Raw genomic sequence first — 25,840 nt, forward strand, 5'->3', positions numbered from 1 at the left:
CACTACACTAGTTCCATTGTGTCTCAGATTGAGTAATGTTGAGATGTGTTTCCTTCATGAGTTGAATTTCCAACTTGAATGCTTTAGTTTTTTAAGCATGCACTATGCTGTAAAAACAAACAAGGAACGTGATGACGTGATGACATTTGAAGTAGCCCCTTTACACGATGACGTATCCGTTGCAAAATCTCTACCCTTGACATTGTCAATGAATTACGGAGGAGGTTTAAAATGGCCCAAACGATAGCACTCAGTCGCACGGATCGTGAATACATTTGGAATGCAACTCCCACAGCCTGTATGCAGTGCCGGTGCGACCAGACACGCTCTGCACTATTTCTGACCCAGTAACCTGCTCCAGATTGCCTGCAGAAAATACTAAATTCTGCAGTCAAGGGGGGGGGGGGGGGGGGCTCTGTACATGTATCACTTGTACAGAATGAATCTGTGGCCGGAAACGCCAATGTTTGTTTGACTAATAATGAAACCTTAAGCTCCGTGGACATCCACACTCTTTAATATGAGCTCATGTAGAATGATACAGAGACATGTGTGGTGTGGAACTGTAGACGGCGATGGACGACGGCATGAATTTTAATCATGCGCCTCAGATCTCCTTCTACTTTGTTTTTTTTCCTTCTTGTTATTCTCGTTTCTTTTACTTATCATGAGTTCAAACTAGGCCATCATCAAAAGTCGCAGGTTTTTATGAATCGGTTGAATACTGAATGTATTGGAACTTCTTTTTCTTTGCATTTATCTAAATCATAGCTACATATTTTCAGGATTTGTTTAGAAAAGTTCTGATTGAATCGATCGCAAACAATCTTAAATTTGTATATCTTTAAAGAAAAAATTTATGGCCATTTGCAACCTATTTTATTATATAGCAAATATATGCTTCTTGGTCAGTCAGCAGTAATGCACAGACACCACATCATCATTGGTGGACATAAATCCCAATGGGTGTCTCTGATTGTCAACAAACACACAACAAACTAGCAACCAAAAACATCCCTCAAATATTTCCAGATGCTATCAATGTGGGCCTAATTTCATGAAGCCTTTTTTACAGAGCTCGGGAAAGTACTGAGTATACAGTGCTAACGCACATTGGTGTCAATGGGTAAACAAAAAATAATCTCACACAAAAACTTGCTAAGCAAAAACAAAGTATTGCCTAACAGAAAAGAAGTCAATAGCAAAAATTACATTTAGTCTAAATTGTTGTGACTGATGATGCCCCACCTAATATTTGCTTAGCAGAGACATTTTTGGAGCAGTATATATTTCCTGCTATCAAACAGTTTGATGAAATTGGGTCCAGATTGTTGATAAGCTTCAAACCAGCCAACCACATCAGGGTATGCTAAGGGCCCAATTTCATGGCTCTGCTTACCGCCGAATTATGCGCTTACGATCACGATTCCCCACTTACATGTACGTGCATTGGCACTGAATTTATGCGCTAGCCTTGTAAGCCTAGAATGCCTAGTAATGGAGTACGCACGCGCAGAAACCAAAATTTACCGCTAACCTGTGAAGTACGCTTGCGTAAGCACAGAATTACCTGCTTCCGTAAGCGCCAATTCTTTGCTTACAGTAAGCAGAGCCATGCAATCAATTGGGCCCAGATTGTTGGCTTTGCATACACATTAACCTATCCTTAGGTACTTGTCTTATGCTTGTGTCAAGGATAACTTCTCCAGCGAAGTAGACATACATACAAAAAAACTCAATTAACGAGCGAACCCAGCTGGTATGGCTAATTGGGGCATGGCACTGGAACAAATAACTGCCATTTTTGTGATTAAACGTTATTAATCATGATCTATGTAATTAAACTTTGCTCCCACTAAGGCCTAGTTCAAACTAAATATTGACAGCTAGGTAGGCTTTTAACAAAAATTTATATCGTCATAAAATTACATAAGGCCATGAAAATTTGATGCTCTAGTTTTTGAAGCCAGTGTGGTAGTATCCGCACAAAGCAAAGATATTGATAGATGAATTTTTTTTTACCAATTTTGCTTCAATAAAAAAGGATGTAAGAATCCTTCGTGTTATCCAAGTACATCATTCTTTTAGGTTTAAACTTTCCTTATACGCAATAGACCGATCCATTAAGCTCTGCCCATTGCGTATTGACCAATCACAACGCAACGAAGGTCCGACAAATAAGGTCAGACATGCGTGCGCGTATTTTGGCGCGCGCGGTAGAGTTGTGCAGAAAGGCATTGGAGAGCCCCACATGTTCTTGCTCACACGTGCGTCGTGGGCGGAGCCTAATGGATCGGTCTATTAGGTGAAATCAAGGACTTACCCATCAACAAATTGTAAACTATTTGCACATGACACCCATCAGAATTCATTTATGCAAGTACAAGCATAAGCAGTGGTAAAGAAACGTCATGGTTTTTAATGCTTGATATCCGAGATAAGCCATTATGAACAATATCGCCAAGTTGTTTCCATTTTTGCAATGAGCTTAGCTTTACAATGAATCTCCCACCTTAATTTTTTGAATTTTCTTGGATGAGACATGGACCACTTTCTAGCAAGAAAACAAAATCCCCCAAGAAGTTTTTTTTTTAAATGACCGGTGTAGGTTGACTTTGTAACTCTGGGTTTCCCAATGTACGTCTGGGCCCCCTATGCTTAAGAACCCCCTATGCTTAAAGGAACACGTTGCCTTGGATCGGTCGAGTTGGTCTTTGAAAAGCGTTTGTAACCGTTTTTTATAAAATGCATATGGGTAGAAAGATGTTGTAAAAGTAGAATACAATGATCCACACAAACATGCCTCGAAATTGCGTGGTTTTCCTTTTACCTCGTCGACTAACACGTCGGCCATTTATGGGGGTCAAAATTTTGACTCCCATAAATGGTCCGACCATGTTACTTCGCACAGTAGAAGGAAAACCACGCAATTTCGAGGCAAACTTGTGTGGATCATTGTATTCTACTTTTAAAACATCTTTCCAACCATATGCATTTCATAAAAAACGGTTACAAACGCTTTTGTTTTGACCAACTCGTCCGATCCAAGGCAACGTGTTCCTTTAAGAACCCTAAACAAATGTTGATTGTGCGTCCACGTGTCCCATTAGGCAACTCAGTCTCAATGAATATAAGTAAATGGAATTTAATCATGTCTCTGATCAATAAATAGACAGGCTGTTCATAAAACCTTGTCATGTGATCTGTCAGCATTTGGTAGGACATCCAAGCCCCCCCCCCCACTACTTTTTGCTTTTTTTAATATAGTTTATTCAACGTCATTCATTCAGCGAGGCATTAAGGAATTCCCAATAGTTGGAATTGATTTTCTTTTTCTTGGTAGGGATGAGCCAATTGGTTTTAATACGTTCACATCACCTCATGGCTGGGAAGCACAGCAGCTCAATGTGTGGTCACTGCAGAGCAGATAACTCTCTTTGGGTATGCGAAAGGTTCCTGGAAAATAAAGCAGTCTTTCCATATAGTCTTTCCATATGTTGAAACATAGGATTCGAACTGCCTCTAGCTGCCGGGCAACCTTGGTAGTCTAGTTGGTAAGACACTGCTCTAGAATTGCAAGGGTCATGGGTTCGAATCCCACCCGAGTAACATGCCTGTGATATTTTTTCACAGGACTCGGGAAAGTACTGAGTATACAGTGCTAACACACATCGGTGTATGGGTAAAAACCAAAATTAACAGTCTTTCCATGTTGTGATCAATAATTTTGATGGAAACATTTTCTTTCCAGTTAGGTGGAATGTTTTTAAAGATGTTTTCCTGATTGTTGTACATAAACTTCCTGATTGCAAGATGCAATTGTTAGAATCTCTGCAACTCTCCTCAAGTCTGAAAAAAACTTCCCTGAAAATAAACTAATCTTTCCATGTTGTGATAAACACATTTGCGTGAGGCAAATGTTAGAATCTCTGCAACTCTCCTAAAGTCTGCAAAAAACTTCCCTTAAAATAAACCAATCTTCCCATGTTGTGATGAACAAATTTCCCTGACTATGGAAACATTTTCCCTGTAGTTGAATGTAGTTCTATATATCTTCCTGGTCGCTTTACCAGATATTACTGATTGCATTATGCAAATGTTGGCAGCTCTGCAACTCTCCTAAAGTCTGCAGAAACTTCCCTGAATATAAACCAATCTTCCCATGTTGTGGTGCACATTAGAAAATCTCCTTGGTTATGGAAACCTTTTCCCTGTTGTTGAATGTAATTCAAGATTTCCCGGTTGCTTTACAAAGTATATCTGATTGCATTATGCAGATGTTGGGAGCTCTGCATTTCTCCTAAAGTCTGCAAAAACCTCCCTGAAAATAAACTAATCTTCCCATGTTGTGATAAACAAATCTCCCTGGTTATGGAAACCTTTTCCCTGTTGTTGAATGTAATTCAAGATTTCCCGGTCGATTTACAACATGTTACTGATTGCATTATGCAAATGTTGGCATTCGGCATTTCTCCTCAAGTCTGCAAAAACTTCCCTGAAAATAAACCAATCTTCCCATGTTGTGATAAACAAATCTCCCTGACTATGGAAACCTTTTCCCTGTTGTTGAATGTAATTCTAGATATTTTCCCGGTCGATGTACTAAATAATCCTGATTGCATGATGCAAATGTTGGCATCTCTGCACTCTCCTGATGTCTGAAAAAACTTCCCTGAAATTAAACCAATCCTTCCAGATTGTAATGAACAAATCTCCCTGATTATGGAAATTTTATTCCTTTCATGTAGAATGTAATTCTAGATTTTCCTTGATTGTTGGACAAACTCTCTCTGGTTTCAAGATGCGAATGTTGGCAGCTCCATTACTGTTTGGTTATTCCTTATCGAAACCTGCGGGAATAATGGTCAGACAAGGGTTTCCTGGTTAGCTAAACCTGGAAGTCTTCATATGGAAACCTTGCTTTATGTAACAACAACAATCTAGTACAGCTTTTGGAAACCTGTGGGAATATGGGTCAGACAAGGGTTTCTTTGTAGCTCAACCTGGAAGTCTTTATATAGAAACCTTGCTTTATGTAACAACAAGTTAGTTCAGCTTATGGAAACCTGTGGGAATCTGCTCAGACAAGGGGTTTCCTTGTAAGCTAAACCTGGAAGTCTTTATATGGAAACCTTGCTTTATGTAACAACAACAATCTAGTACAGCTTATGGAAACCTGTGGGAATATGGGTCAGACAAGGGTTTCTTTGTAGCTCAACCTGGAAGTCTTTATATAGAAACCTTGCTTTATGTAACAACAAGTTAGTTCAGCTTATGGAAACCTGTGGGAATCTGCTCAGACAAGGGGTTTCCTTGTTAGCTAAACCTGGAAGTCTTTATATGGAAACCTTGCTTTATGTAACAACAAGTTAGTTCAGCTTGTGGAAACTTGTGGGAATCTGCTCAGACAAGAGTTTCCTTGTAGCTAAACCTAGAAGTCTTCATATGAAACAGTCTGAAAGGAATTATATTCTTAGTCAAAATTCACTAGGAAATTCCTAATATAATGCCGTTTCTTGATAGATTCTAGAAAATTCAAACAGAAGGTTTATGTTTAGGGTTTGGCTCACTTGTTTATAGTTGGTGGGACCCAAACTTTTGAACTATAACTTGGATCAATTAGACATCCAGTTGCTTCCTACTAGGAATTGTTCTTTATAAATCCCTTTCCTTCATATAAAAAGTGGAGGGGGGGGGGGGTAGACAAAGAAAAAATTACAAGGGCAGGACTTGAACTTGAATTTGATTTTGGCTTGTAGTGTTTGTTAGATTCACGGTTTATGAAGTTTCTCATGCACCCAAATTACTACCACTCTTCAAACACATTAACTCTCACCTTTTTAAAGGCAGTGGACACTATTGGTAATTACTCAAAATAATTATTAGCATAAAACCTTACTTGGTAACAAGTAATGGGGAGAAGTTGATAGTATAAAACATTGTGAGAAACGGCTCCCTCTGAAGTAAAGTAGTTGTAGTTTTCAAGAAAGAAGTTATTTTCCACGAATTTGATTTCAAGACCTCAGATTTTGAATTTGAGGTCTCGAAACCAAGCATCTGAAAGCACACAACTTTGTGTGACAAGGGTGTTTTTTCTTTCGTTATTATCTAGCAACTTCGACGACCAATTGAGCTCAAAGTTTCACAGGTTTGTTATTTTATGTATATTTTGAGATACACCAACCTAGAAGAAGACTGGTCTTTGACAATTACCAACTGTGTCCAGTGTCTTTAACTGACGTAATCATCGCAATGGGTATAGTGTGTATGATTCCCTGTAAACATCCAAAGAGCCCCTAAATATGAAAATTTTCTTCAAGAAGAGACTCCAGACTCATGTGTTCTCCCAAAATATATATTTTTTTTGTGTATATACTTAACGTGTGTACTCGGCACCTTTGATCATATGTTGTATGGATTCCAGTGCTATGTAATTTGTTTTGATCGATTGATTGATGCCCGTTTAACCCATACATGGATGTACATTGCCTTTTATTGGTAAACAAGAGAGTAATTTTTAAAATGTCGTCATTGTGCCTCTCCTAGCTTTGATTTCCACACCTGCCAGGAGTGACTTCCAACCCCCCCCCCAAAAAAAAAACAACACCTCTCTCTTAGCCCCCTACTTACTTCACCTGCCGAGATAGCTACGTACAAGGAATTTTTATTCTGCTTGTGTATTGTAAAATTAGTCATTTGTGCTTCGTTGGATAAATTGATTGGGTTTTTACCACTTGAGGTTTGCTCATTTTGGCTGTCCACGTCTCGGAGGGTGTCGGCTAGACTGTCACGCAAGCTCGGCGATGGCATAGGGGGGCAATGACTCTCAGAGACCTTACTCGTACGTAGCTATTGAATTATTCATGAGTTATGTTCTGTGTGCAGCACCTTCCAAAGATAAAGAGCGCCAGAATTTCCATGAATTGCAAGAGGATGAAATTGTTCTTGAAACGTTTCTATTGAAAACCCACTCTCCGCAATGGTACCAGTTTGAGGAGTTTGTAGGAGTATGGATTGAGTTGTTTCCACATGACCAGGGGTAATAATGTTGAAGCCCCATGAGCGTCACTGTGTGACGGACCTGAGCGCTATATAAGAAGCCACTATTGTTATTACTATTTGTATTATTATTATTATTATTATTAGGTGCCGTAGAACATACATGAACTATATCCACTTTTAATCCAAGAACAAGTGTCAATGACCCCTGGTTGAATTGGCAGATTATGAAACAAACGCAGTGGAACAATGAGTGCTCAAAATGTGAAAACCTTGTCTTAATGGATACTTACACTAATCATAATTCCTGACATCAGATGGGTTTATGTCTTCTGGATTTCTGGTCTGTACTTATAGATTGTTAGTATTTGTACCCCCCACCCTTTTGGCTGAAAAGAATTCATAGAATTTTTGTCCAGTCGAATCCAATCTAGTGCTTTTTAATTTGAGTTAGAATGGACCGTTTTTTTCCCAGCATAAATAAGGCAGTTAATTAACTGTACGGACGCTGTGAGTTTCCCCCTCTTCGGACTTGGATTTCCTCTTTTCTCAAATGCTTTATTAACACATTTCTTGTTTTTCTTACACAGGTTGAAATGCAGGCAGCAAGATTAGAAAAGAGACAGTATAAGACGTCGAAAGTAGCTGAACTGTAAGTATAGTCATTCTGAAAGATGTTATTAAATTTGATCAGTTTTCTTGCTTTTCTTTTCTGTTTGTACCCCCCCTTCCACACCTACTCAGCAGACCCCACGATGCCCTTTTGTTAAATCCTTGCTTGGCATTACATTTTTTTCTTCTTATTTTATTTTGTTCTTTTTATTATGTATAAATACAAATACAAATTCCATAAGCAACAACTATGTAAGTTCAGGTCTACACAAGTTCAAAGCTGACTTCCCAAACTTGGCTTTGGACACAACAAAATGGCTTCTGACCGCACCCCTGAACAAAGATATTGACTAATATAGGAATTCCAACAACATAGGGCTGGCTAGCTCAGTTGGAAGAGCACCCTATTAATCTGTAGGTTGTCGGCTCAAATCCCGCTCCCAGTCAATTTTAGTTTGTTCAAATCAAACCCGAACTGTTTTAAAACTTACCCATATAGTCAGTTTCCCTTGTGTGGTTAAAAATAATTGTACTGCCACCAGGCCCAATTTCATGGTTCTGCTTACCGCTGAATTTTGCACTTATTTTCACCTGGAATGCCTAGTAATGTGGAGTGCTTTCGCACAAAAGCCAAAATTTCCCCCTAGCCCGTGAAACACGCTTGACGTAAGCACAGAATTCCCGGCGTCCGTAAGCGCTAAATCTTTACTTATGGTAAGCAGAGCCATGAAATTAAGCCCTGATGTGTTGTAGCCAGAACAAACGCATTGTAAGCAGATAGTCTAAAAACTGGGCTGATATGGTTGGCCAAGTCACTGCAGGGTTTAACGCTTTTAGTATTGAAATATTGCGTTTTGAACTGGTATTGACCCCTTGAACTGAGGTCACACGTGGCTGACTGTCTCACCACTTTAGCAGTCAAATATGCTTGTCCTTATTATAGTTGGTGCAGCATCGCCTAAAATGCACATTGGCTTCTAAAATGGCGTAAATGAAGCATTGCCTAAAATGCACATTGGCCTCTAAAATGGTGTCAATGAAGCATCGCCTAAAATGCGCATTACAATGTATAACACACGTGGGCATTGACTTCCAAAATGGCGCAACCAAGATAATGTGATGACGTTAGGTGAATTGGGGTAATAGCCACATAGTGCATGTCTTCATTATTTGCGTGAGTGCATGTGTACATTTGCATGTGTATGAATGAATGTTATATCTACATGTAATGCATACATGTGTTGAAATCATAGCAACTACCCTTTCATTTTATCCGTATTGATGGGTATGGCTACAACTGAATTGCTATTAGGTTTTACTATGCCTGAAGCATATAGCTGTAGCACCAAATTCTAACATGGCCTTAAACTGATGCTGTCTAAGCATAATTGTAGTATTTCTGTGTAATTTCCTCCGTTAATTGTTATTTTTGTTTTCTTCCTGTTTGGAAGCCAAGATGTTGCAAATTTTAGTAAAACATTGAAGTTTTCTTTGAAGTTTGTTGCTGTTTGAAGTGAGTGGATACAAAAGTGCCTACTCTTGATTGATTTGAAGTTTGCCATGTTGGCTAGAGAGTTTCCTTACACGATGAGTATCACTTGATCAGAGAAAGATCTCCTGCATGTACTATATTCCTTCACCCTCCCACACCTCCCAAACAAACAAGATATACCCAAACTTTAAACAGATTTGTTTTCCTTGCTAATACGCTGTTGTTTTGTTTTGGTTGTTTTGCTCTTGTTTGCAGATTAACCGGTTTTCTTTCTGCCACTTTCCTACCACTGTGTTTCCTTTGCCCTGTTTTCTTTTTTTTCTACTTTCTTTGCATGATTGTGTCTCTTTGCTCTCTCGCTATGTTGTTTGCTAGTGATGGTGAAATTGGTTTGAAATGCCCTCTGCTTGTCTACCACCCCGTCAGGTAATCTTGTTTTATCATGGGTTACGGCAACTGCCATGGTTCCATTTTTATCTGAATGTTGTGTTTCATTTGTTTTCTTTTTAAATTTACAATGTACATTTCAATTTCATTGATTTGTGAAAACTGGGAAATTTTACTGAAAAGAAAGAAAATGAAACAATTATTTAAGGTTATACAATCAGGTATTTGTTTTTAACAAACTGCTTAAACAAATCAAGCATGTGAAGTTAAAAAAATTTAAAAAAAGCACCACATCAACATTGAACCTAGTCCGTGAAGGTTTGTTTTTTAGAAAAAATTTGCGTAATCAATTCTAAAAGATTCCTGAAATAAGAATATATTTTTTTCCTAGGAATAGGTTCTATAAGTACAGGATAATTTCGATCCATATTTGTACATTTTACCTTTTTGCACGATTCTTTCAAGTGTTTATGTCTCAGCATATTTGTCTGTTTTTATAATCATTTAGTTGTGTCTAATATTTAATCATTCTTGCAATTTTTGTGACGGTATCATGGTATCCAAATACCTAAATCTGTATGCAAAGCCATCTCAACCGTTAGCGAATCCAGTAAGTTTCTATACATGTAGTCAATAAACCATAAACCCTCCACCATGTCCACATGAAAAAAAAAAAAAAAAAAAAATGTTGACCATTGATCTTTTCATGAATACCAATAGCACAAGCACTAACTGTTGAATGAGGTATATACTGGTATAGCTAGTGATCAAACTTAGGCGCTAGCTCGACCAGCATACACATCATTCCACGCCTAACGCCCTTCGTACTGAGTAATTGCAAGATGTTCTATGTGCCCTTTGTTTGCAGCTAAACTGCCCTCTCATGATATTTGTCCAGCAGAAACAGCTCAATTCTTGCAAATTTGGTTTAGGGGTGACATCAGAGGTCTCATTTTTCTAACGCAATCTCACCCATGTCAAAATGCTGAGCTAAATTTGATGATTGCGCCCACCACAGGGCAGAAGTTATAATGTTTTGGTTTTACCGTGATGTTAGACATCGTCTATAAGTAATAAAGTAAAAGCGTAATTGCTTTGATAAGTTTCTAACCTGTCATTGTCTCTGTGTTTAACAGATTGATAAGTTACTGTCAGCAGTACCGAGACTATGATAGTTTCCTGTCAGCACCAACAGAAGGAACCAATCCCTGGCTATCCGATGATCCCTTAATGTGGGAAGCTGCCACAACCATGTAAGTAGACAGCCAAAGAGTATTAGTAAGGGTCAATGACCTCAGGTCAATGACCTCGAGTCAAACCTCTAACACTCTCTTCTTGAAGGAAAAAAGTCTCAGATTGTTTTGTGACTTGAGATGGGCCAATTCACTCAAACGTCACTGCTGACTAACGTATTAAGTTCGTCATAAGCAGAGTTCAATTTAATGTGCCAAGAGTGTCTGTCTGACAAACATGACACACTGCGAGTATTCACTATTATGGTTAATAATAAAAGTTTGTCCAGTTGTGCAAACATCGTCTGATTTTATGAAGCTGGTAACAGTTGCTTACCGATTTCATAAATCTGCTTACCGATTTCATAAAGCTGCTTACCGATTCCATAAAGCTGGTTACCGATTTCATACAGTTGCTTACTGATTTCATAAATCTGCTTACCGATTTCATAAATCTGCTTACCGATTCCATAAAGCTGGTTACCGATTTCATGGAGCAGATGGTTGTGTGACTGGTGTCCCACAATGTTTTGCTAAGCAAGGTTTTTTTGTTAAGCAATATATGTTCTGCTTACCACCTAGATGAAATCAGGCTTGAGAATCAAAGATTATTATTACAACTACATATTTTGAACAATCCACTAATCAACACACTAAAACAATTATATATGTAAAAAAAAAAAGATAATTTATAAGAAGCCTGGGGTCACTTTCACAAAGAAAAAGGAATATCTCTTAGGACTATTCCTAAGAGATATTAAAAACTTAAGGCAGGTCCTAAGAAAGGATGAGTTACTCGTTTAGACTCGTCCTAAATTCGAGATAATACTATAGCCCTATATCTTTGTGATGTGACTTGTTTTTACTGAATCTCTCTAGATAAACAACAGAACTTGATTTCTTAAAGCTACGAAATTTGATTCTTTTTTCTAAGTTGATCGAATAGTTTGTACACACCTTTAGCTGTATTGTAATCTCAAACCAGTTAATAAACCTTTCTTTATTATTACTTTTTTTTCAAAGTCCCAGAAAATAAACTCGTCCTCTACATTAAAACAATAAAAAAAATCAAACATTTTACAAATATTAATAAAGCGCAATGACAACACACCCCAAAAGAGCTTCAATTCACGTTGTGTTTGGCTTCAAAGTCTCGCAATTGGTAATGCAGAGATTTATAAGACTGATACCTGCCTCGCTGCGTGGTTCAAATATGCTGAGAATAAATGCTATTTTGGCTCATCCACCTCGAGACAAAAAATACCAAGCATTAGACAATATGAAGGTCACAGTACACTACACATTGTGCCTGCTAAGTTACCCCCGGACATGCTGGAATAGGTAAAATGGGTTATTATATGAGACAGGAACTTCATCCTGGATGACAAAAGTCAAAAACCAGGTCAGACTACAAAGTCATCAAGAAATTGAAGTGGTTTGAATCAACGCTACCGCCTGGTCATCCCAAGAGAAGCATTCTTCCTTAAGCTAAATTACTACTTCTATGGTGATTGGCATCGTTTGACTTAAGAAGTTCGTCCTGTGTAAGAAACTCTAGATAAAGTGAGGGATAAAGTTGACTCGAGGGGGATGCGTAGGAATGACAGCGTTCCTAAGGTTCCTGTCTGAAAGATACGGAGATCCTACTTTATCAACGATATCGATGATTGTCTGATAACTGAACGGGACCCTCCTCTGTGCTGATAGTGAGAAAGCCCCCCCTCCCCTTCTTTCCCGCTCAGCCACCGTTAGTCAAGCCACTATCACCTGCTGATCGCCTGCTATTTCTACTGCCGATCTAACATTGTACTTGATTCATTGTAGATGCATGTACCTTTACTATCTACAGCATCTAATGGACCCTGGATTGGGAGTGGTGGGCGGGGTGGGAGGGGGGGACTCTGACCGGACCTGCACACATTGTCAGATTCAAATCATAAATGAAACCTTGTCGAGTTGGATTAAGTGACTGAGGAGACCGTACAGTAAGGCAGAGGGAGAGAGATAGCCAGTCACTATATGTTAATTGCCCATCACTGATATACAGCTCTATATATACTCCATGCCTCCACTCACTGTGGAAACACTCAAGCTTTCAACATCTTAACGTTGACTTCGGCAGTGCATAATTTTTGCAGTTTGGTACTTTTGTTATTTGTTCTTACTCATGTATAATTCATTTGATTCGGATAGGAACCTGAAGGATGTACCTGTGTGGCGAGTCAAGAAGTGGGGTTTCTCCTTCGACGATCTGCTTAAGGATCCATTAGGCCGAGACCAGTTTGCAAGGTTCCTTGCCAAGGAGTTCAGTCAAGAGAATCTAAGGTGAGACTATAGAAAGCTTTTTAATATTGACCGTGGCCCAATTTCATGCCTCTGCTTACGGCCAAATTCTGCGCCTGCGCTCACCATTCTTTGCTTACTGTGCAAGCTCTGATTATCTGCGCTAGCTTCGGAAGCGTGAAAGCCTACTATAAAACATGGAGGGAAGCACAAATGCCCTGCTAACCTGGGAAATACCCTTGGCATAAGCGCGTAATTCCCTGCTTCCGCGTAATTCCCTGCATAAGGGTCAATTCTTTGCTAACGGTAAGCAGAGCCATGTGGGCCCTGGTAGCTATCATTGGGTTTGATATTATTCCTACTGTCAGGCTCAAACATACCACTGGACTGCATGCCAGAGGCCAGTGTTCTTAGCGTCAGGCCAATAAACTTATAGCCAAAGAAGTCCAGCAGCCGATTTCACAAAATGGGTAAATGGTTACCTGTGAGGGCAGAGTTGGTTGTTGTGATTGATTAGCTTAGTGCGCTACATATTTGGCAGCACAGGCTGTATACTCCCCAGGGAGCTGAGATGGTTTAAGGGATGATTTAAGGCCCAGTGACCAGGGGTAATAATGTTGAAGCACCATGAGCGTCACTTCTATATAAGAAGCCACTATTATTATTAATATTATTATTAAAGCAATAGGATTAATCCGATCTCGAGTTAGGACGAGTAGCTAGTCCTAACTTGGGATTAATCTTAAGGTTTACATGTTACAGTGCGTTTCCTAAGATAAATCCTAAGTTAGGGAAGAGTTAGGTGAAATCGACGGCTCAGGTCTTGTGTTTATTGTTGAAACGTTGACTTTCAATCTGATAAATGTTTATTGATTATTGAAGATTACTATATGTCTGGTTAGTTTTTTATGCATTATTTGACATGATTTTTTTTGTTTATTTTCTTGTTGTAGATTTTGGATAGCATGTCAAGAGCTGAAAGCAACAGCGATTAGCAAGGTACCAGCCAAAGCACAGGAGATTTACAAGTAAGTGTATCCAATTAGGTTGTCATGGCGGAGGGGTCATACATGTTAGCATAAAATTCGTAGTGTGGGTTACAACCCCGGTTGTGACACGGGTGTCCTTGAGCAAGATGCTTTGCTATAATTGCTTCTCTCCACCCAGGGGTATAAATGGGTACCTGTGAGGGTAGAGGTTGAAATTGTAATTGAAAAAGCCTTTTGAGCGCACAGCAGCTCTGGCTGTATACTCACCAGGGAGCTGAGAAAGATTAAAGGAATGTTATTGGCCCAATGACCTGCAGCTGATTTCACGAAATGCTACGATTAATCCTATCTCGGGTTAGGACGAGTAACTCGTCCTAACTTAGGATGGGTTCAATGCCTCCTACTTATTTGGATACGGAATTTAACTCGTCCTAAGTCCTAAGATTAATCCTAAGTTAGTACGAGTGTGGGGAAATCGACGACAGGGCACTAACGTACGCTATTGTACGCTGTTGTAAAATGCACCATATAAGAACTAGTTATTATTGTACCTAATTTAACAGGTTTGATCAATGACTCATGGTTAAGTAGTGGTTGGTTTGAGACCTAAGTAGCCCACGCACACTGAAGTTGAAGGGCGACTACGAAATGGTATTGGCCAGTTCTTTTAACAAAATCATGAAAGTGACATGGACACAGGGACAATATTTGTACTAGCTCAGTAATTGGTTGTCATGAGCATGTTTCTGTGTGAAGTGGGCATGGAAAACAATCATCATATTTACAGATAGGGTCCAATTTCGATAGAGCTGCTAAAGTAGACAATATTGCTTAAACATTTTCCGCTCAGCAACAAAAAAGCAGGTTTCCAGTATACAACTGTTGCACGCTGTGACGGGATCCATGGCGTTTTGTACACGCGAGGGGGAAAATGGAACCCGAGGCAAAGCCGAGGGTGCCATTTGCCACCGAGGGTGTACAAAACCCATGGACCCCAGTCACAGCATGCAACAATTGTTTTGTTATACCTTGGTAACATTGTTATTCCTCTTCTCAAAGTTCTGTTGTCATCTTCAATCATTATTAAGATGGAGCAATGCATAGTTTAATCATGGTTTAATAAGCAGACGAACAGTTCAAATAAGAAACAATTCTTCACCTGTTCCCTCGAACCCTCGTGTGTTTCGTACAGCGCTGGAAATCGACCAACGGTGGGAAAGATCAAGGTGATGTTACCCGGCGCGCTGTGCATTACGCGTAGCGCGCATCTTTAGCCATGATACATGCGTATTTGTTGCACGGCACATGATTGGTTCTCGACCAATCAAACTTCACTATTTGTTACCGAGATATAACAATCACAGATGGTACATGTGATATGCTATTTTGGTTGGTAACCTTAATACAGTAAACAGTAAAGACTTTTTTTGCTTGCCAAGGGTTTGACTGTTCAAAAAGCTTTTTTTTTATTTTTATGCAAGTCGCCAGACACACAAGTCCTGAAGGCTACTTCAAGGTGTGGGCTACAGCTGAAACAGGGTTACCCCCTTTACAGTCCATGTGGATGTAGGCTTGGGTATAAATCCGAAGCCTGGCTGGTAGAGCAGAAAGCACTACCTCCCCAATTTTACGTAGCACGTGTCACGACCGGGACTCAAACCCACACTCTGCTGATCAAACAGATTGAATCCGGTGCTCTTAACCGCTCGGCCACGACACACCAGATGGACCAATTTGTTTACGTAAAGAAAATTTGTCTGCCAAGCAAAACAGATTCTTTAATACTTTTTATTCTATCAATATTTTTCCAGTGAATTCCTGTCCGAGTCATCACACAGTCCAATCAACGTGGACTCCAAGGTCCGGGAGGTGACCCGGAAAAACATGAAAGGAGCTGGGAGGTATACATTCGACTCGGCCCAGGACCATATCTACACGTTGATGCGGAGCGATAGCTATCCACGATTCCTCAAATCAGATCAATATAAAGAACTTCTTAATCCCAAGAAAAAGGTACACACTGCATATTTTTTGTCCCTACTCTGTGTCGGTGTCTATATCATTGTACAAAAAAATTGGAGGGAGATTTTTGTTTTCAGTGTTATTGTTGGTTTATTTTTTATTAGCCTCACGTTGTATTGTTCATTATTTCCACTATGCTTTTGGCATTGCCCACTCGGGTTCTGCCGCACCATGCTCACGGTCAGTTACAGTACCACCTTAAGTTGCAACTCACCTTAACAGAGCTGGTTGCTTGTGAAGCTATGCTGCATTATGTCACTGTGTTCTTCTTGAACAATTCGGTGCATCGATTTCTGAACGTCTACCTAGGTTTTGTTCTACTCAAAATATTGAAACCAAAAGCATGTGCACATTTCAGATTGGGGCACCTGATTTCTTGCATGGCTTTCTATTCGTGCGGCAACTTCTAGTGTGGGTTGAAAGTGCAACACTGTATCAACAAGCAAGAACACCTTCAACAATGAAGCCTCACTAATTCATGCTTAGAAAGGGAAACAATTATTCACAATTTTCATTTTGTCTAGAGTTGTGTTCAATGTGTTCCTAATTTGTTCTTTATGTGTTCTAAATATGTTTTAAATGTGTTCTTCATGTAATTGTGTCGTAAATGTGTTCAAAAACATTCAGACTCCTAAGTCAAGTTTCCATTCCCCTTTTTGTTTTCTAGTTCTTTTCATAAAGACTTTTCTGACTGGTTTGATTTCTGGCTGATTTGCACAAGCGGTGCACATGTTTCGCATAATAATAACCTCTAGTCGAGGGCACCCTACTGAAATGACATCATCATGGGCATAAGGTCTTTGTTTTGCAGATTTGAATCTATGTTCTTTCAACCTTACTCTGGTTGTGCCATATTTATTCAAAAAGTTCAACCAATGCAAACTTTGCTATCTTCAAATTGTTAAACTTAAAATCTGAGAAAGGGTTAAAAGTTATGTATTTGAAAGAAATCAGGAGTTACTTGGTGCGGAGTTTGGCATTGTTGAAACACAGTGGTTTCAACAATGGTGTTACCTTGACATTACAGGCCAAATCAAATCAATCTGTTGAGTTTATACATCATCTTTTGTTAATTACAACTAATCCGACCCTCCCACCCCCTCCGGAAATCTTTCCTGCACAAACTCTGAACCATTCTGCATATGAAGTGCATTTATTCATACTCTGATGTTGCAAGTATACCAAACAGGCGGAGGCTATCCTAAGTCAAAGCACCAAGCCTTAGGCTCATTTCATACTTCATGCGACGCCACTTTGACGTTACATGGTTTGCAGTGTTTGAACACATACAACTGTTGCGAACTGATTCGTTGCGAATTTGTTTTCATAAAAATTTGTTCGCATTCGCAGGAATATGACATGGCTTTAGTCTGAGTTTTTAAAATGGCCTGAATAGAATGTAGCTCCATGATTTAGTCTGTGACTGATATGTTTTTTAGTTCCTCAACAGCATTACACATATATGCAGGCTGGTTGCCAGACAAGTGTTTATTTTTGACTTCTAGAAGTTTAGCGAATATATTGGTTTCAGCCCCCCCCCCCCCCCACCCTTTCCCGCCCTTCTATGTCCCTAAGACCTCTTAGTTTGGCTTCTAGTTTTGTCTGTTCGTTGTCTTTGAGTTTGTCTATGTAGTAGAGTACAGATTACTGTCATGTGTTTCAATTAATTGATGCTGCACTTGGTTTTTAATAACAGAGCATTTTTAACGCTGCCCTTTTACATGCGTCACCTTTTTTCTCGCACAATTTAGCACAATTGTTTCGCCCATGCCTGTGTTTATGAGTGCCTGTTAAAGACACTAATTTGATTCTTGGCATTTTGTTCAGTTGTTAATGTCGATAATTGTGGTAAGTAATTGCTGTAAATGCACATTGTTGCTAAATTATTGAAATACTGAAAATACAATAACAAGTTGTAAAACGTTTACAAGCTTACCAAGCTAGAACATTTAGAAATCACAGGCACATTTCCATGTACACCTACTACAAGTATTCCAGATTATTTCTTTGTTGGCTGTCATTGTCAAGCTCCTTGACTGCATGGGGTGATTGCTATGGAATGTGAACTACAAATACAGGCACCCGCCTAGTCTGAATCCTAGTCTCACTTTGATTCGGACTGATGTGTGATGGGACAATAATGCACTCATACTACATTCTTTATAAATAGACATACAAACACTGATTTCCAAAACATTTTCTGTGAACAAAATTTAACAATAACTCTTTCTCTCTCCTGTCCTTCACATCCTACCTTTTGTCTTGCCCACCTTATATCATACTGGATCATTCCCTTCGGACCAATGCCCCCTTTACCCCCCTCTCTCTGGATTACATTCATGACCCCCTCTCTACGCCCCCATTCTCCGCTCCGTCTTCACTGCCATTCATTTATTATGCTGCACATAGTGCCTGAGTCACTGGGAAAAGGTATGGTCAATTCCATGGCTTGCTTTAATCCACATTCTAGACCCATACACATCATCACCCCCTCTTCACCCCTCATTATTAGTAGTCCAAATTCAGAGTATATTTTATAAACTCCATCAGGAATAACTGTATGCAACTTTATTGATGCCAAGTTAAACCAAGATGTCGGGCCCCCGTAACTCTGCAGAATGACCAATTGGAGTATCAATTTAAACCCTCTCTGATTGGTTGCGCTGTTATGGTTGCTGGGGACTTTGTTTGTTTTGTAAACTCTGCAGCAAAAAAGTAGTGTATCTGTTCTCATGTCCAATTTGCTAACAGTCTAACATGTAGATATCCACATTTTAAGTTCATATATGGTAGATAAATACTTTATAAGTCAGATAATCTACGTAGTTGTTTTTTCATCGTGAAGAAATAGTCTTATAAGTATTTAAAGTAGTACCATTTTAAATCATTTGTTGATTCTAAGGGGAAGCAAATTTCTGCGTTGGATGACAAATCCAATATGATGTAGCATAGCGTTTTACTTTGGCCCGTTTGTAACATCCCTTTCACAAGCCCCAAGCTGACTACAACAACTATTCGGAAATAATGTTTATTCCTTGTTCTCTAAATACCTACTTGACACCTTGTTGGATATCTTTCATGAGGGAGTAACATCCCAAGATATTAAATCACATCTATAAAGAAGATGACATTCCTTGCTCGTCCCCAATCCCTGTGGTAAAAGTAGCCCTCCTCTTGCAGCCTCACTACCTCGGGCAGGGCGTTGTGTTGATACCTCTCATCACTATAACCTCTGGAAGGGAAGAGCTGAAAACCAATGTTGATTGGCTAACAAAAAGCTGCTGATTTGCATTATCGCTAGTTAAAAACAAAAAACTTTGAGCGCTTTTGGAGAGCTTAGTACACCGGTGTCAAAATGCTTTAATTCAAGGCAATACATTTCAAATAAATATATGTTTCTATGTGGTCACCATGAACCACATACACGACGTGTCACAAGATTGGAAAATAACGAAAGAGGGCTCTGCGTAATCTCTAACACAGAATGGATCAACTATAGGACCATTTAAAATGTCCAATATATTTTGATATTTCAAAGTCACACTTCCAGGGGTTATGATCATTCTGGGGAAGAGAAGAAAAATGGTGGTCATGCCTTGCTGGGAACGAGGTAGTCGCGTTGAGGCATCAGCAGTGGCTATTTTATAAAAGGTTCAATCTTTAACGATGCTGCCATAGCCCTAGATGAACACTACTCGAGTTGAGATGCACCAAGTGAGAAGACTTGTCTTGGACAATTACCAATAGTGTCCACTGTCTTTAAGTGCTACAATAAATTAAACAAAGTCCTTGATAATTAATTCAAAGTCTTCATACAAGCTCTTTACATTTTAAGATCTTTTAAGTTTATTTGAAAGTATCACCATTCCGGTTTTTTTCTGCTTACCAAATTTTCACTCCCCCCCCCCCCCCTCAAAAAAACAAAACAACAACGCTACCAAAAAAAAACCAAGACTCTGGAAACGCGTATCTAAAAAGCCACATTAATTTTTTCAAAGTGAACAGGGGAAAGAAAAAAAAGGTGATTTGCTTTTAACTGACCTTTTGACTGTGAAATATCCGGCCGATGAATTTGATGATAATTTGCAAATCAGATACGCCCCCCATTCTGCAGGCCATTATCTGAAGTGACCCTCGGTTCCTACCCAAATGCCTTAATCTTTTTTCTCGCCCTCCTCTTGCCGTTTTCTCATTCTATTACAAGATAGCCGCTAAGTGGGAAGGAGTCAGACTGCAATAAGATTTCTTCTGATTACTCTAGATTTGGGGGGGGGGGGCGTCGACGACGCAGAGATTGAAGAAGTAGGCTAGGAGCGTAAAAAGGCTCATAAAGAATTCCTAGGTCAGCACTGTACTTCGGCTAAATTCTCTGATGACTATTAAGATTCAGTGAACTTATTATTTTTTTTTTTTCGTTTTTTAAATTATTTTTATACTGATTTTACTGAGTCATTCAAGAAAAAATGACAAAAACTCTGGACTCTAAAAGAATGTCCAGTTGCCATTAAGGGAGTTTATTTTTTATTATTTTTCCTTCAAGGCATGTGAAGTTGTTAACCCTTTTCGCTTCAGATAATAAAAAATTAAAACTAGACAAAAGAAATAAGTAATTTAAAGCCATTATACACTTTCGGTACAGGAAAAAAAAAAAGTTCACAGATTTACAAATAATTTACATGGTTTACAGAATGTAATGGTGAAAGACTTTTCTTGAAATATTATTCAATGAAATGCTTTACTTTTTGAGAAAACAATAAAACAATATCAATTCTCGTTAGCGAGAATTACGGATTTATTTTAAACACATGTCATGACACGGCGAAACGCGCGGAAACAAGAGTGGGTTTTCCCGTTATTTTCTCTCGACTCCGATGACCGATTGAGCCTAAATTTTCACAGGTTTGTTGTTTTATATATAAGTTGTGATACACAAAGTGTGGGACTTGGACAATACTGTTTACCGAAAGTGTATAATGGCTTTAACAAAAGTTCAATTAGTTGTTTCAAATTTTAATGTGGATACAAATTATGTATATTTAGGTTTTCATTTTATTTACGTAACTCATTAATTTGCACCTTAGTTTCAGCTCGGTCACTAGGTTATTATGAGGAGTGTACAATCTCGACAGAATATCTCAAGATGTTTTCCCATTCAAGAAAAAAACGTACATCATATCAAAGTTTTTGCTCATTTAATTTGGAGATGCTTAGAAAAATGCAATTAATCTTGTACAATAACAGACAGAAATATGTGTATGATTCAATCTGTTTTTTTGTAAAACAAAAAAAACAAACTTTTATTTGATAAAAAGCTGTTTGATGGAAAACTTATCAACCACAACTTAACCTTCTAGAAAACTTGTTTTTTAAATTTACAATGGATTTTCACGTTTGGAAAGCCAATGTGACATGTCACAGTATAATGTCGGCCATCTTTGCACAAATTTTCAAAAAAACGCAACTTTAATTATGCGTATATACAGTGTGCATGCAGCACATGTGGATTTTATCAAATTCATGCATGATTCCTCAGTGGAAATATTAAAACATGGGACGCACCTCAAAGCCAAAACCCACAAGTCACCTGTAAAGATGGCGTCTATCTGGACTAGTCATACTTTTTCATTGCTTCCTTTTCAAATTGTGAAAGTATTAACAGAGGTTTTCCCTTGAAGTGTACACTCATTCTTGATATTACTTTAAAAGTAGTCGAGCTTTATGAAGTAGTAGAATTCAGATCGTATTAGCATCCTCCCCATACTCCTTTATTTCCTTTTCTTATGAAAGGGACCAGAATTATAAACTGCATTAAATCTGTTACCGTGCCAACCTATGCTTTAACGTTGTATATTCCCTGCCTTCTCTCTATGATCATTGCGGCAGACTAAATCACTCATACCCAAACTGCCCAGTCTGGCCAATCGGATGGACTTCCTGGATAAGTGAATAGCAATGGTACATGGTTCGAATTCCCCTTCATAGTCTTTCCATCACAGGCCGTAGCGCACACAAAACATTGTAGTAGTTATTGGACATTGGAAATGAGTGAATGTGCATGATCGGTGAATGGTGAATGTTAACCTGAAGAAGAATCCACTAACAGATTTATTTTCCTTTCTGTTCCCCCCCCCCCATTTCTTTGTCCCTTTTTTTTTTAATTCCTTTTGGTTTGCAGAATGAGTGATAGGGTGCATGCAAACTCAATGATATAACAGTACCCCCTTATAATGTACCAGAGGTTCATAGAAACCAAATTGCATGTCACGTCAGAATTACTTGCCAGTGTTCCTAGTTTTCAATGACATTCTTATTTTTTAAATACCAAATATTCAACCATTTAAGTTTTTACAACATCTTCTTATGATGTTTGAGGATTTTCTAAAAGAGAAACCTCAGATGATAATGTCTGTCTTTTGGAGACAAAGAAAATAACTTCATTTAAAAAGAAAAAAGCTAAGCATTGATTCTCAAGCAGCTTTTGTATACGATTAGCAAATCTTAAACACAAAGACTTCACAACAGATACAGTAAACAAAAAGGTCTGGTTAGTTTCTCGAAGACTAAGAATTCAGCTCCCATCCTGTGAAAGTTCGGTCAAATTTGGAGGTTGATCTTGAATAATGGGGGGGGGGGGGGAAGATTTTTTTATTTGGGGGTGAACATTTATATTTGAGCTTATTCCGATTGTGGTAAACTAATCGTAACCCTGGAAGCTTTGGTAATTTGGGGGTCATCAAATGATATTTTTCTCACTTTGACAAGTATTTAAGATGAATTTATTTCTCTGGATGAGTGGCACTGGCATTAGAAGTGAGATTTCAAAGATTGAATCCAATCAACTTTTTTCAATTGTGGTGAACGAATTTTGTAGGAGGAGTTGGGGTTAATAGACTAAGAAGGCACTAGATCTATGAAAATCCTAACATGTTTTTTGGGGGCTCTTTTTATCGAATTTTTAAAGGCAGTGGACACTATTGGTAATTACTCAAAATAGTTATTAGCATAAAACTTTACTTGGTAACAATGAGGAGTTGTTGATAGTATAAAACATTGTGAGAAACAGCTCCCTCTGAAGTGAGTTAGTTTTCGAGAAAGAAGACATTTTACTCAAACTTGATTTTGAGACCTCAGATTTAGAATTTGAGGTCTCGAAATCAAGCATCTGAAAGCACACAACTTCATGTGACAAGGGTGTTTTTTCTTTCATTATTATCTCGCAACTTCGACGAACGATTGAGCTCAAATTTTCACAGGTTTGTTATTTTTTGCATTCATGTTTGTTGAGATACACCAAGTGAGAAGAGCGATCATTGACAATTACCAATAGTGTCCAGTGTCTTTAATATACATTTGAATTAAGTTTGGGGACATTTTGAAAAAATTCTCTCCTTATGGTAAAGAAAAGTTTTAGATGTCTTCATGAAGTGTCAATGGTTATGCAGAGCTGGTGACTCAGTGATATCATTTCTTCTGTAACGATAATGCGATGCAAGAATTTGTTGAGGATTATACTGTTTTCGTTATAATACCCCCCCCCCCCCTTGCCTGCATTCTAACATAACTCATTAACCACCATAGTATATATACGTTATAGGAACAGGTTTATAGCGTGACAGTGTGTGGTTTATTTATGCATGGTTGAGTTTGAATGTTAACATTTTCTAACGACAGTGACTTTTTACACCCAATGAACACAAGAACAATTTATCATTAAGTCCCGCCGGTCATCCATGCTGTGATTGGTTTAAAACCAGCATTCCGCAGCCAATCATGATGCTGCATGTGCATGAAACTCATTAACATGCATCATGAATATGCATAAGGCATTGTTACTCTGCATTATGAACTGCACATGAATATGCACGAATGACATTGAATATGCATGGCCTGCCTAACCAAATATGCATGGTGCACCATTACATCACTAATTATCACCCAAGCACTTATTGGCATCATCCATGAGAGACGTCTTTTCTCATTGTCTACACCAACACAGACTCTTTCTCCCAACATTTAAAACAAATCAAATTAAATAGTTATGATGTAGCGTACAAAACATATACTAATCAACTTTTATATCAAGCGTTCATTAAGACAGCCATTACTGCAAGTATCTGGTCATTGGACATTTCTTCCAAAATTTCACAGGATGAACATCGTTTGCGACAATATCCTTGCTCACTCTGATCAAAGTTATTAGCTTTAAGCCATACTTTATGTTCAGCAGCTCCTATAAATTTGTCCCAGCTATAAGAAATATAATGAATTTTTGAAATTCCAACCGTTGGGGACAGATTCAGGCCTGGAATTTCATGTTTGAGAGGGAAAGGAAATTTTCATTTTGCAAAAGGTATTTTAGTTGGGAAAACAATTTGTATGGGGCACATTTGAAGGGGTGACCGGGGCAACATAGGCCATAAGCCTTTCTGAGGTATGGCCGACGCTACAGATGGATTGCAATAAACGTCATCGACCGCCATCTTTGATGTATTACTAAGGAAAAGTGCACGCATAGCACTTACACGCGAGCACTTTTCCCTTGTTAATACATCAAAGATGGCGGTCGATGACGCATATTGCATTCCATCTATATGTATGCAATCTGTTTGGTTTGGGTGTATGGAGACAATTTTACCCAAACTCAATAGTGCGGACTCATGAGTGCACTGTTTGATTTGGGTGAATACATACAAATTTACCCAAACCCATGGTGTCTTATGAAGGTGTTCACCATGTATCTCAAAATGGCTTATGGTCTCAATGTAATTCCAGTTGTGACATATTGCATGCCTTTTAACTCACAGTTGGTGTCTACATTGACTCACATGTTAATTACAGGTAACTTCAATTATAAGAGTTGCATTTTAAGTCTCAACTTGGATTTGGATTTGATTCATGTAAACTTTGACCTTATGTTGAACTTTAACCTTGAGGATGAGGAGCATTTTATCTCTATGCACATGCAGCTGAGTCATTGTCTTCTTTAATCACTGCATGGTTTGAAGAAAGGTTACACAGAATTGTAGCATGTGGGAAATCTCAATGCATAAATATATTATCATTAACCAGAAAGATGCTCTTGACCTAATCCCTGACAAGATACCCCTTGCTGAATCATGAGAGGTTTTTTTATGTTTTGTATTTGAGGAAGGGTGGGGGTGGGTCATTTAATTGATTCAGAAGTGATAACTCAACAAGTTGTTCAACATACGACGCCAATGCGTTGCATAACAAGCCAAAACAGTGGCCCGGAGACCACTGAACAAAACTGGTACCCTCCCATGATGCATGTCTTTGTTAAAACATGAGAAAAATCAAAAACTAGGAAACTTTTTTTGCTAAAAGCAGCACTGCATTTTGCCAAAGTTTGTCAGCAGATTTCAGGGTTGTGCCATTGAATGGTGGCATCAACAATATGTAGGGGCTTATTAAGGCAGGTTTTTTTAAGCTGCTGCCTCTCAGCTATTCAGACCGCAATCTTATTACATTTTATAATGGTTGAATTAGTTTCCTCTTGATTTAGATTAGCATGAAACTCCTTGCATTGTTGAAGATCTTGTGACCATTTCTCTTCGGATTCCTCCCTTAATCTATGAGTATTCTCACTCACTTGATGATAATTGTGTAATAGTGCACACCTATGGACACCTGAATTTAGGCAACTGTTTAACCCTCTATCAAATACTTTAAAAAAATCTAACTTTTGAATAATGGTTAAATTTTATCCACGTTTGCCAATGTGATGTTATTAGAAGAAGTAAAGAGGTATGTACTAACCGTATGGTAATCTTGGCTGTAGTTGTTACCAGGTTTGGACCTTAACT

The 25,840-nt window shown here is 38.6% G+C and overlaps 1 protein-coding gene across 4 annotated transcripts in view; it reads left to right on the forward strand.

Annotated features, from left to right (window-relative positions):
• Positions 1–25,840, forward strand: part of LOC139938594 (regulator of G-protein signaling 7-like) — a 163,384-nt gene that overhangs the window by 125,910 nt on the left and 11,634 nt on the right. For 2 of the 4 annotated variants that reach the window (XM_071934181.1, XM_071934191.1), the window contains exons 11-16: positions 7,590–7,651; positions 9,479–9,529; positions 10,627–10,743; positions 12,916–13,047; positions 13,959–14,033; positions 15,806–16,007. In XM_071934181.1, coding sequence (XP_071790282.1) covers positions 7,590–7,651; positions 9,479–9,529; positions 10,627–10,743; positions 12,916–13,047; positions 13,959–14,033; positions 15,806–16,007 — 639 coding nt within the window. Of the gene's footprint in view, positions 1–7,589; positions 7,652–9,478; positions 9,530–10,626; positions 10,744–12,915; positions 13,048–13,958; positions 14,034–15,805; positions 16,008–17,767; positions 17,840–25,840 lie in introns of those variants that run through there. The other 2 variants (XM_071934199.1, XM_071934205.1) reach the window with 1 other exon arrangement.

Source organism: Asterias amurensis, chromosome 1 (genome assembly GCF_032118995.1).
Source record: "Asterias amurensis chromosome 1, ASM3211899v1".
NCBI classification, from domain to species: Eukaryota; Metazoa; Echinodermata; class Asteroidea; order Forcipulatida; family Asteriidae; genus Asterias; species Asterias amurensis.